The sequence below is a fragment of the Triticum aestivum genome, chromosome 3B (genome assembly GCF_018294505.1).
Source record: "Triticum aestivum cultivar Chinese Spring chromosome 3B, IWGSC CS RefSeq v2.1, whole genome shotgun sequence".
Classification (NCBI taxonomy): domain Eukaryota; kingdom Viridiplantae; phylum Streptophyta; class Magnoliopsida; order Poales; family Poaceae; genus Triticum; species Triticum aestivum.
Window position 1 is genome coordinate 640248653 of NC_057801.1, and position 12278 is coordinate 640260930.

At 48.0% G+C, this 12278-nt stretch overlaps 3 protein-coding genes across 3 annotated transcripts; 1 reads left to right on the forward strand and 2 right to left on the reverse strand.

The window, feature by feature from the left end:
• The first annotated feature begins 3571 nt into the window (after positions 1–3571).
• Positions 3572–7280, forward strand: LOC123071416 (uncharacterized). The gene is made up of 6 exons (XM_044494960.1): positions 3572–3892; positions 4320–4395; positions 5116–5279; positions 5397–5451; positions 5560–5611; positions 6847–7280. The coding sequence occupies exons 1-5, from the start codon at positions 3752–3754 to the stop codon at positions 5574–5576; spliced, it is 453 nt and encodes a 150-aa protein (XP_044350895.1). The 5' UTR covers positions 3572–3751; the 3' UTR covers positions 5577–5611; positions 6847–7280.
• A 10-nt stretch (positions 7281–7290) lies between these two features.
• LOC123071417 (uncharacterized) lies at positions 7291–7973 on the reverse strand. The gene is made up of 2 exons (XM_044494961.1): positions 7558–7973; positions 7291–7459 (listed from the first exon to the last, which is right to left on the reverse strand). The coding sequence occupies exons 1-2, from the start codon at positions 7889–7891 to the stop codon at positions 7443–7445; spliced, it is 351 nt and encodes a 116-aa protein (XP_044350896.1). The 5' UTR covers positions 7892–7973; the 3' UTR covers positions 7291–7442.
• Positions 7974–8413: 440 nt separating this feature from the next.
• LOC123071415 (rop guanine nucleotide exchange factor 7) lies at positions 8414–11996 on the reverse strand. Its single transcript, XM_044494958.1, has 7 exons — positions 11462–11996; positions 11229–11345; positions 10980–11134; positions 10039–10113; positions 9665–9955; positions 9216–9578; positions 8414–9119 (listed from the first exon to the last, which is right to left on the reverse strand). The coding sequence occupies exons 1-7, from the start codon at positions 11658–11660 to the stop codon at positions 8700–8702; spliced, it is 1620 nt and encodes a 539-aa protein (XP_044350893.1). The 5' UTR covers positions 11661–11996; the 3' UTR covers positions 8414–8699.
• Positions 11997–12278: the final 282 nt, after the last annotated feature.

A 12278-nucleotide genomic window follows, 5' to 3' on the forward strand; every position in this document is an offset into this window, starting at 1 on the left:
TAGCTCATTTGGAGTTGTGCAGAATAGGTAGCCTCACGTAGCTTTTTCAGGTCTAGATTTTCAGCTGCCAGAATCCTCCCTCTTTGTGTGAACCTTCCATATTATGAGAGAAAAGGCATTAGAATTACTCCAAAAAGCATTATTATGCAGTAAAACAATATAAATAACCATAGGTAAACATGATGCAAAATGGGCGTATCATTGCACTAGCAAAAGTACGGACCTTAGGCCTCATTTTCAAGCATTACAATACCGTTTGTGCTCCGTTTTATCAATTGCTACCTTGCTGTTTTTATTGTTCTTATTACAAAAACCAATATCTACTATCATTACTATGCTTGTATCACCATCTCTTCGCCGAACTAGTGCAACTATACAAATTACCATTTGTATTTGGTGTGTTGGTGACACAAGAGACTTTTTATTATTTGGTTGCAGGGTTGTTTGAGAGAGACCATCTTCATCCCATGCCACCTACAGATTGATAAACCGTGGGTCATCCACTTGAGAGAAATTTGCTATTATCCTACAGAACTTTGCGCTTGGAGGCCCAACACGAGTCTACAAGAATAAGTTGTGTAGTAGACATCAATTCCTCATGTGCATGGTAGTGTAGGGTTGAGGTGCATGCCTTGAGTTTTCTCCTTGGTGACTAGCACCATAACGTTCAGGTGTTATCCACCGCTACTAGCACAAAACAAAGCGGTGTCCATACGTGTGGTGTTCCTGCCCACCTCCATGGCGGAGGGTATGGTGGACCATGGACCGGGTGTCGCCTCTTCTAATAAGTGTGTCGTCGCTCCAGGCTGAGCCACTATGCCGATTTAACGGGGGTAGAGTTGGTGGAAGATCTCGGTGGGGCTCGGGTTCGATGTCTCGTTGGATATGAGCTTTCTGAAAGATTGCTTCCATACCTGATCTGCCAGAGGACCTCCATCTCTTGCTCGATGAACGATTCCATTGTGGTGATGTAGAGTCAGTGAAGGAGATACAGGGTGATGGATGTTGCAGATAGGATTCAAGCGCATAATTGACAGTGGTTTTGGAGGAGCTATGGTGCCCATAGAGGATAATAGTCGCCTCCTTCGATAATCCATCGTGCTATGTGGCCAAAAGGCGGCCCGATTTATTACTCTTTGTGATGATGACAAAGGGGTGGCGGTGCTGCTCTAGGAAGGAATACATGGCATGGTGTTATGGAAGTTTCTTCGAGCCAAGTGGTTTCATCTTCGGCACCAGAGAGATTAGTTCCGTCAGGGGACAGATCTGGTCCCGATTCTATTCCTTTTCCTCTGTTTGGGGTCCTAGTTGCAAGTTTGATAAACCACTTCACAATTTTTGTCTCTCTCTCTCTCTCTGGGTCCAGTTGTTAGGTGTTTGTTATCACTGATCTACAATTTTTGTCTCTATCTTGGTCCGGTTGTTATTCCTCTATTAATTTTTAAAAAAAGCATACTCGCAGCATGTACATGTTTTAAAATTTAATTATTGATATAACATGTATTGCCATATTTTTTCCAAACATTTGACTGTTGCATATCACACAATAGAGTATGCATGTATAATTGCTACTCACACTAGAAAAATTATAGTTGCTATTCAAGTTGAAATATATTGTGTTTCTATAGTACATAAGCAGCCAGATGTTGCAAGCGGCATACATGATTCATGTGCATTCGTGATTGTTCTCATAAATTTTCTCCAAAAAAGGGACAATGTTCTTCTCAATTGTATAAACGAAACTCACTCAACATCCAATGTTTTACAAAATGTGGTAAATAACCTGTTTCATAATATTCCATATTTGCACTAGAGATGTTGCATTTCCCTTCATATATATGAGAGGTTGCCTATAATACACGTATACTCAGAAAGGTACTTGCAAACATGATTTTAAAGTTTAATAAAAAATAGTTTACCAAATTTGGCAGTCATAGTTCTTGTTTTCTACATAATTGTCCTTGATGGGGGACACAATTAGACATTTCTTTGGATCACGTCATTCTTTCGTTTCTCCACGTGTATCGGAAGTAGGGAGGCGATCCCCAAGGATTAGGGTATGTTTGGTTTAGCCTAGTTTTGCGCTACCAAATAGTTGGCTAGCCAAAGTTTGGTGGAGCTTTTGCTTCCCCGTGAATTGGTCAACATTGGCAAAAAAAAGACCAGAGTGACATACAAGCATTGGCAAATTGAAAAATTGGTAGCCACTCAAACATAGACCAAAATTTTAGTCACGACAAAAACGTTGGTAGGATGTATGTTGGTCACCATTCAAACACACCCTTAGTCTCAAGCTACGACGTATAGTCCTTATGTGTTGCATTATCTCCTACATGTTCTCATCCTCGTTCGTGGAAGTTCTACGCCACCACTAGTCGCATCACCTGTTTGTTTCTAGCATTGCTTTGTAGGTCACGCCGCACCATCACGATGACATGTCGTCTCCTTCTTGCTCTTACCGTTTATACAGCCGCTTCACTGGATATATTCTTTAGTTATTTTTTTTTGAAAAAAGATATATTATTTAGTAGTCCCAGTTTGAAGCAAGAAGTCAGATACTCCGTTCCACATTGAGCCCAAGAAGCATTATCTTTGCAAGTGATACAATCTTTATTGAGGTTGAGTCTTTGTTGAGTGACTTATTACACCAGTAGTCCCTGACGTTATTTACATTTTAGAGTTTATATGTCCCTTTTGTGTTTGCGCCTTTAGCACTCAATTTATATAGGATAGGTTCTTACAAAGCAAAGGCTTATATTTTGTTACAAGTTCTATGTAACACCATAAAAAAGAATCACACTTCAACCCTCCTTTGGACGAAAGATCATAGAAATTTGAAGGTTTATTAATCCTATAGAGCCCCTTTCCACTTTATTTTGTATATATATATATATAAACACCCAAATCTCCCTCAAAATATTCGTTTGTTCGTTCGGTGCAACCAACCTACCTTTTGTGCAAATCCAGCTACATGGAGATCCACTGAATATGACATGGCATTAATTTTGGATCACTCATATTTAATGATTTACGAATCCTCTATCAAGAGGATATTCTACATTTAATTTTAGATCTTCTCCATTCAGAGGATTCCATTTTCTCCCCGAAAAAAAAAAAGAAAAAAAAACGAACGCCCTTTTGGTCTTTGCACAGAACCCCAACCCACGTTAGTTTCGACGGAATTCCGTCCCACGGGCCCACGTGTCATGGACATACGTTCCGTCAGTCCAGCTTCCCGTCAGCACACTCAGCGCCGTAAAGCCTCCCCCCTCTGTCAAGCTCGACCCGGTGCAGTACAACGAACGGAGACGTCCGGCGATGGGTCTCTTCCGTCGTGTATCAGCGTCACGTCCTTTTCGCCGCCGCCCGTCGTCTCCTCCCTCCGACTGGCAGCACACCTACCCACGTTCGCCACCGCGGCCCGGCCGACGGCAACTGCTGAACCTGAACGGCGGCGCGACGCGTTCACTACCGAGGGGCGGGCATCTATCCGCCACAGTTTCGCGCGTAGGCCCCTCGAGATCCACGTAATGACGGCCCACACCCCCCCGGCCCGGGTCCTTTAAATGCGGGGCACGCATGGAGGCCGGAGCAGACCGCCACGAGTCGAGTAGTTGAGCAGTAGCGCTTGCCTAGACTCCCCGTCTCCTCCTCCCTCCTCCCGCCGCCGCCTACGACACAACCGCCCCGTTCACGTGCCCTAATCCTCAGCGGCAGCTCCTCCTCTCCGTCCGTCCGTCCGTCCCCCGAAATGGAGCCCAAGAGGTCCTCGCCCCAGGCGCAGCCCCAGCCGCGCGCGGCGACTAAGAAGTCGCCTCCCCGCGCTGCCGCCGCCGACGCCGCCATCGCCGACTCGCCGCTCAGCAGCCTGTTCCACCCGGCGCCGCACGGGGTACCCGTCTCTTTCCTCACGCCTTCTCCCTGTTCGGTGTTATGTCTATGTCACTATGTGGTTCGGTGGCCGGCGTCCGTGCTGCCGCCCGACGTGATCTCTCGCGTGATTGCGGCGGGGCAGACGGGCAGGCCCTTGATTGCTAGATCGGATTTGTCTTGTTATTGATCCTTCCTCGTTCGCGCTATGATTTTAGTTTTCGTATGACGCCCCGTCTGTTGGAGTGAATATGCGAGAATTTTGGTAGACTTTTGATCTAGATACGCCCGTCTCTCCAAGTGGATACCGATTATCTTAGAGTATCCCGTTGTAATAAGCCTTATTAATTTGGGGGATTCATGCTGTGATGTTTTCTTACGGGTGAAGGATGCATATTGTGATGTTGCCATCTAATTTGGACGTTTCCCCTTTTTGTTTTGTTTTCAAGGTAAACGGCAAAGAGCAGGACTTGTACGCCATTCTCTTCAAGGGGCAGAACGGCAATGCTCAGGCTAGCATGACAGGTAGTTGCACAACTCTCTCCTCTCGTCTCGTCTCGTCTCATATTCTCCTTTTTGCCATTCCGGTACTAGTACTACCGTGGAAATGGAACGGAATAGTACGTCACACATCTATATCAATGAACTGTTTTCTCTTTCAAGAAATAGCAGGTTACTTAGTGCCGAGGAAGCGTTGGAAAATTTCCAAACTCAAAAACATTTAATCCCTCGAAAGAAAATCACAAAAGCATTTAAAGCATGTATAACTCTTGTCTGCATCAGTTGATCAGCAAAGCCCACCTACCTTTACTTTCAAAAGGAGAAGAGATATAATTTCACTGCCATATAAGTTTTGAAACTTTCGAGCCTTCATCTTTGGTTGCAATTTTCATACTTGTACAAGCTCAAGTACAGCGTGTACATGTTGGCTATCTTCAACCAACCAGAAATTTCTATTTCTTATTCTTGTCCCCTCAAAAAAAAATCTTTGAGAATGTGCAAAAGCCTTGCATCTTTATGCATTATATAATTGAAGGAAAAAATTGACAAGCCTACGAGTAGGCCAGTTTCAATCACAACAAACGCCACAACCCTAAGCGCTAAACTCTGCTGTTAGTCATGTCAACACATTATGGGTTGTTTCTTTCGTAAAGTAATATCGTCTTGGTGATCTATCTTGCTTGGTTTGAATCACTGAGAAATGCAACGACAGAAAAATGACCAACATATTGATTTGTCTTACAGATGGTAAATCCCAGTGGAGTCCTGCTAGGGGCCGCACAACATATACCAAGGATATCAAGTATGACTCGGTTGGTACATCATCTTGTTTTGGTTCTTCTGTGCACTATGGTGGCCGAGAATATTATGGCAGCTCTGCACCTAAGCAATCCGCGGAATACAGTGATGTAAGAAATTGCTAAACAAAAAGCATAACTCATGCTTATAGTTCACAAGTACTTTCACTTTTTTTAATCAGCACTTTAGGCAACCAAGGTTTTGAACGCTTTTGTTTTTCGTTTCAGTACAAGGTGGATAAGAAGGATCCTGTCGCAGATTCTCATGGCGATTGGTGGCAAGGTATAATGTTGTTGTATATTTGGACATATGTTATTTTTGAAGCTGTTTGGACATATGTTATGATTGAGTTATATGGTTGACTGATGTATTTATTTATTTTGTTACCAGGCTCGTTTTACTACTAAGCAAGAGCTTGGTGTCCTCTCCCTTTTCGAACAAGGTAAAAACAAGGACCTTACTAGCTATTGGAAATTGGTTACATTATTATGGTTTGGTCTTGCTCTCTGCTTACTTGTGATATGCTATACATTATTCAGCTTACATAGGCAATCGATAATTGTCTGGAAAGCGATAGGGGGGCGTATGCCCACCTGAGCAACTGATATCCACTTTTGCTCACTTCGCCTCCGCATCAGTTATCGTGTTCACAGATGCTGATCTTTATCAGAAAGCGAACATATTGTCGCATACTTTGTTTCAGAAGTCAGAATAGTTAATACATACAGTAGTAAACTTTGAATTACTCGAAGCTTAATATGGGATAGAATTTAGTTACTAGTGATATGAAATATTTCACATTCTCACCTGTCTGTGTGAAATTTGCCCAAACCAAAATTCAAAAAAAAAAATTAAAATTGCCCAAACCCAAATTCTTCTCCCAGTTCTCTAGAGAGTATATTTCTTCTCTTCCTTTCCTATTTATAATATCACCATATACGAAGAACTTTTATTTATTCACCCGTGTTGCCAGTGTCAAGGCTTTAACGTCAATGGCAAATTATTTTTCTCTAAGTAACTAGCTGTGGGGTTGCTGTACAGTACAATGATGTAGTTGTGGTTGAGATAAGATAACAAAGATCACTTGGAAGAATAGTAACGTCCTGGGTAAAAACCGTAGTTAACGCCCTACTTTTTATGTCATAATCACTACGTTTAGGGAGTTTAGGGTCAAACAATTAGTTGCCTTAAATGTAGTCTGAGGACCTAGCGTTGTATCCAGTTCAGTTTGGGTGAGAAAGCAACAGCAGAAGTATGCTCACCACTTGTGGGGATGTTCCTTTAAGTTGTATTGCTTGCTATGCCATTACTTTCGTTCTCTGTTCCTTTAAGTTGGATTGCTTGCTATACCATTACTTTCGTTTTGAGAAACAGAATTACTCGAAAAGAGGATACGACTCAGGCCGTAGTGTAAATCACTCTTGGGGATCATCATATTTTTGTATTATCGTAAAACAAGTACTGAATTTCTAAAAAAGGCATTTTAAGCAACTTGTGTGAATCCTAGTTTTTAACTAAGGTTCCCTAGAGCCCCAGTGATGGCAACATAGTCAGAACCAAGTTATCAGACGTAGCAAAGCTGCGGAATGTTTTGCGTCTCCTGGTGATGATTTTTATCTACCTAAATCATTGTCATTGGATCGTTTCCTCACCGTTCTGTTTCACCACTGTTGGCAGGAAATCGAAGGGGAGAGGTGTGGAACCTAATTTCCTTGATAGCAGTTATATACCTTACATAGTGGAGAAACATTCGCTCATCGGTGGTGGCAGTATTTGGATGCATCATCACTCCTGGGCAGATGCTGTGTGTGTGTCTGTGTGTGCCTTTACCTTCTTCTTATTCCATAGCTTGTGCTTTAGCTGTGAAATGTAATGAACCTACAAGTACCTAGAACTTGGTGTCAGGTTGCATAAAGGGTCCCTATTCCATTCCGCCCAACCTGGGCAGTCTGGTCTCTGACTCCTATACATAGTATCAAACCTGTCCTGCTTGTACCGTCTGATCCTCTCTCCAGACCAGAAGCGCTGGAGAAGCAGAGATCATTTACATTGTACTATTAAAACGGTACTGTTGGAACTTCATATAAGTTTGGGAAGTGTTCTTGTCAATATATCATAAGATTTGGGAAGGTACTTCACTATATTATATTCCAACAGGGGCATTACAACCACATTATTTATTCATAAAAGATTCAAGTAAAAGTTCCACATGACAAAGATGGCATCAGGTGTATGCCATCTGCTCTTCCAGAAGTTCCAAGAGTGTATGCTCCTCATGGCAGGGTGTATGCTGCACAGAAAAACAGAGCAAAGCAAACGATGATGGCTCCAAGGGACAGAGCAGCTACAGAAGAAACGATCGAACATTATCAGAATAAATGAACCTACGGCCGCATTTGTAGCCGATGGGGCGGTTGGCGAGGGCGCAGCGCTTGGGGATGGTCATCGCGACGGCGGGCTTGACGCCGGCCTGGCGGGCGGTGCTGGACAGCATGACGGCGCACAGGCACTTGGGGCTGCGCCCGATGCTGCGTATCTGCGCGCAGCAGCCGGGCGCCACCTTGGCCCGCGGGTTCTGCGTGGCCGCCGCGCACGGGGCCAGCTTGAGCGCCATCCTGTCCGCCGGGACGCGGCCGCACTCCCCGGCGCCGCGCGCCGCCCCGAGCCCGGCCACCAGGAGCATCGCCAGCATGCAGAGGCACCTCGCCGCCTTGGACTCCATCTCTCCTCAGCTGCAGCTACGCTTCACGGTTCTCTTTCTGCAGTGCACACTCGGATGGACGGATGGTGATCTTCTCGGTGCCTCGGCCAGGGTATATATACACCTCTCCGGGTCATGGTGGATTGGTGGATGGAGGCCATCGATGGCCGCGTGAAGATTTCGCCCGGGTAACATGGTGTGGAAGGCCCGGAGTGGAGGGTGCACCACCGCTCCGTTCACTTCTCTTTTGCCCGCGCGCGTGCACTGAGCCCTCCGTAGTTCCATTTCGAGCACTACCTACTGCGCTCCACTACGCTGGAGATCGGCCACGTATGGCCTTGCGATGGAAAGATTCGGCTCGCCATCATTACGGGTATGTCGGCGCTGCGAACACTGGCCGGAGTTCTTGAAAACGCGAGCACCAAGCCACACTGCCTTTCCGGTTCTTCAGGTACCTGAAACGGCAGTAGAAGCTGCAGGTTTTCACTTTTAACTGGAAGTCTGTGCCAATCCAACTAACTGGTGCAGGTAATTATCTGAAGATTTAGCAGGCAAACTGAAGTCTCAAATCATGATATTATCTGAATCTGATCACGAGGTCTGCAAACAGCAGGACACTTCGTTTTCCTTTTTCATTCTTCTTTTGAAGGCAAGCAACAATACATAGCAGCTTCTTCTCGCAGAAAGAAGCAGCAGCGGTACTCCATAGCTAAGCACTAAGAGTTAAAAATACAGTAAGAACGTGGGCACAAATATAGGACACACTTATGCACAGAGAGACCGGCAGGCTGGTCCCTGGCAATTCTAGGAGCCGTCCACCGGCCTAGCTTTACAGATCAGTAGTCGTCGAGACATCGATCATGGTGCTTCGGTTCACGATGATCATCCCCCTGACCTCCGACGGGCCGAGATGGTCCGTCAAGGCCTTCTTGGCCGCGGCGGCGGCCCTGTTGCCCTGAGACCGCCTACCGGCACCAACCGAGGTCCTCGGGCTCGACAGGCGCCCCGGGGAGAAGCTCGGCGTGGCGTATGCCGTCACGAACGGTGTGCCCGAGGCAGGCACCTGCTGGTAGGGTGGCACCACGGCCCTGCCACAGGCCATCTTCAGGTCTGCTTCACCCGTTGACAGTTGCTCCACATGTCTGTTCAGCTCGTCGATGTTGAGAAGGTCGTCGATGCGCGCCACGATGTTCGAGGCCAGGCTCTCCAGAACCCTCGAGTAGCTCTCCAAGATCGACTTGCCCACATCCTGAAAATTGTGCACCACGCAGTAGGGTGAGTGAACTCAGTTGTTGACAGGCAAATGGGTGGGAGGACAGACGGACAAAGGGACACTTGCACAAACCTTGTTGTACTGAATTTTGCTCATGTCCAGGCTTGTCTGCGTCAGGGCAGGGAACCTCTGCTTCAGGCATATCAAGAGGCCCTCTGCTCGCTCCGCGAGCAGCTCCCTCTTCTCCGAATCCATCAGCATGTCTCTCACCATGCTCCAGGACCTTGCGCTGGCGCTGGCGGTACGGCCTAAGCCGTTCACCGGTTTCGCAGGAACCCTGCGGCGCCACACGTGGACCGACGCCTCGACACGGCTGGCAATCTCCAGGGCTTGGTACTCCGTCGACAGGTCTAGGCTGTCGAGAAGGCACTCGGGGGAGAAGTGATCCGACGTTATGTAGCGGTATATCACGTCGCCCAAAGTCGCCCTCCCGTTCTAGCATCCATAAAATTGTTCCAGCAAGCTGTGAGTAAGAGACATTGCTGAATATTGCGTACTGAAAGTAGATGATGGTAATATACCTTTGGCAGAGAGTCGAGGTATGATACAGGGACATCCATCTCAGCCAAGGCATTGCTGTTGATGGCCATAGCAGCCTTGAGGATCTGGTTCGCACAGTCGCGTTTGTGCTGCAATTGCTTCCTCGTCTTGTCACGGAGGCCCCCGGGTGGCACTCGAGGCACCGGCAGCCACCATTTGTCGTCCCGGTGGTGGAAGGCCGCCCGGAACGAGGCAGAGCCGTCGCAGTCCGCCGCGCAAATCCCTTGGTCGACGTACCAAAATTCAGTGTCCCTGAAGCTGTCCAGGATTTCCTGTCAAGTGTCGATGATGTTGTTAGATGTTGCTGAATTTTTCAGATTGCTTGTGCGGTGAATTCACAGCTGGGAGAACTCACGAGGAGCATATGGTCTAGCTTCCGAAGTGCGGGCAGATTGATGTACAAATCTGATCGTGGCCTGCTTGTCATGATCTGAAACGAAGGACCCAGAAAACGTGTAAGTCAGTTGCTTAGAGGTGAAAGCTGAACTTTGATAAAAAAATCATCATTCATGTTTGATTTGTAATGCATATGCAGTAAGCCAGTAGGTCCACCCATCACTATTCCTTATGCCTTAGGAGCACGCTGATCCACTCTGTCAAAGAGCAATCGCATGGTACGACGACATGTGGCTAGATTTCTCAATCGACTCATTGCAGTGGACTATTATATGTACTGGAGATTTGGTTTGTTTTTTTGCTTCATTACCATTGTGGAGTCACTATCGTACTCATACAAATACCTCGTATCACCAGCATGGCATCTTCTATCGGGCGTTTTAATTAAACTGCTACCCTTTGCTGTCAGATAATTAAGACAGCACGGGCAGTTGCTCTCATCCGGCAACAAATTTCGCGAGCACAACAGCATGGCACCACAACCGCAAAGTTTCGTTTCCATCAGAAAAATCATAGGCGCACCTAACATTTCTCTCCGTTTATGTGGGTGCCATGGCTGCTACTCCTTCCGTTCCAAAATAGATGACCCAACTTTGTACTACTCCCTCCGTTTATGTGAGTAAAGCTAGTATAAAGTTGGGTCATCTATTTTAAAACAGAGGGAGTAAATGCGTGCTTAATAGCGAGTTTCTAGCGGTCCATGTGCTACTAAAGTCCCTATCATCGACTGTTCTCGTGCACTGGCGGTGCTCAATAATCAAATGTACATTCACCCGGACTGACAGGCGAAGACATTTGATCCACCGTTTTGAACTTTCGGCTCGTGATTTCAGCAGGCCTACTGCATCCGTAGGCTGAAAATTGTACTAGCACTGGTTGAAATGTTGGTTGGTACTGTACCTCGAGCCTGGTTCCGTCGGGGAACGACTGCCAGGTGGGGACGAGCTCGACGATGTGGTCGCTGATGCAGAGCAGCCAGTCCATCTCCCGCCGCCACATGGCCTTCTTCTCCGGTGGGAGCGGCTCCAGCCTCCACAGCTGCCCGAAGATGGTAGCTGCGCAGCGCCGGAAGAACAACATCTCACTAAGACACTAACAACCCTTCCCTTCGAGCTCATGGAGCAATTGAGAAGAAGGTGGAACACTGACCGCAGAGGTTGGTGATGGCGTTGGCGATGGCGAGCGCGGTGCAGACGCCCTTGCCGCTCCCGGACATGTCCTCGCCCAGCAGCAGCTTCGCGAACCTCTCCTTCATCATCTCCATCTCTGCACGCCATGCATGCACACATTAACATTAGCACCAGCACCTACCTACATTGTTGTTTCAGAGTTGCTTCGCCTCTGAGGCTCTGACAGACTAGACTAGTGGGAAGCGCGTGTACCTGGCCCAGCTCTGCGCTTCTGCTTGCCGTTCAACTCGGCGTCGGGGACGCCGCTGCAGGGCGGCGTCTTCTTGGGCGCGAGCGCGAGGGCGGGCCAGTCGTCGGTGGAGGCGGCGTCGGAGCTGGAGCTGCTCCCGTCTGCCGAGTCCGTGAAGGCGGCCTCGCTCACGCCGCCCCTCTCCTCCTCCCCGCTCCCCATCGGACCGAGCCCCAGCAGCCGCGCGTGCGTGGCAGATCTACTGTGCCGTGTCGTCGTTGCCGCTCCGTGCCTCGACCGGCGGCCGGGTTAGGCTCCGCGCGTGGCGATCGAGGAGCAGACAAATTGGCGCGCGCGCGCGTGTGGTGGTTCGAGCGTTTCTGTGCGCCTCTTTTTGGCGTCTTGGTCTCGGTTGTGGAGCGATCGGAAGCAGTGGCAGACGAAGGCTTGGGAAAATGTGGGTGGCTGGGCTGCCGGGTTGGTTGGTCGATGGGGAAGAGTGACCGTTGGGTTCTGAGCAGGGGGAAGAGGAGGGAGGGGTTTACTTTTGAGAGGGAGGGGCGGGCGGGAGGGGCGCCAACGGTGGAGTCGAGGGGGGGAAGGCGTGCGAACAATAAAGAGGCCGGATCGGCGTGACACGTCCCGCTCCGCTGCTGGTCCTGCTGCGCGCGCTCCTCCTCACACTTTTGCTGTTGCTGCGTGCATGGAGTAGATGAGCTGACTGCTCCAGCTATAGAAATACAGGTCGTGGGGTTAGCTGGGTCGGAGAGTTGGTATTCTCATCATGGGTGTTTTTTTCTCTCTTTTTCATTCGTGTAAGAAAAGGAGTGAGAGCAACTC

Coding starts and splice junctions, on each gene's coding strand:
- LOC123071416 (XM_044494960.1), top strand. CDS start 3,752: ATGGAGCCCAAGAGGTCCTCGCCCCAGGCGCAGCCCCAGCCGCGCGCG. Junction 4,396..5,115: donor TGCTCAGGCTAGCATGACAG/GTAGTTGCACAA, acceptor TTTGTCTTACAG/ATGGTAAATCCCAGTGGAGT. Junction 5,280..5,396: donor AATCCGCGGAATACAGTGAT/GTAAGAAATTGC, acceptor TTTTCGTTTCAG/TACAAGGTGGATAAGAAGGA.
- LOC123071417 (XM_044494961.1), bottom strand. CDS start 7,891: ATGGAGTCCAAGGCGGCGAGGTGCCTCTGCATGCTGGCGATGCTCCTG.
- LOC123071415 (XM_044494958.1), bottom strand. CDS start 11,660: ATGGGGAGCGGGGAGGAGGAGAGGGGCGGCGTGAGCGAGGCCGCCTTC. Junction 11,135..11,228: donor CGCCATCACCAACCTCTGCG/GTCAGTGTTCCA, acceptor GGCGCTGCGCAG/CTACCATCTTCGGGCAGCTG. Junction 10,114..10,979: donor CCGACGGAACCAGGCTCGAG/GTACAGTACCAA, acceptor CCTTCGTTTCAG/ATCATGACAAGCAGGCCACG.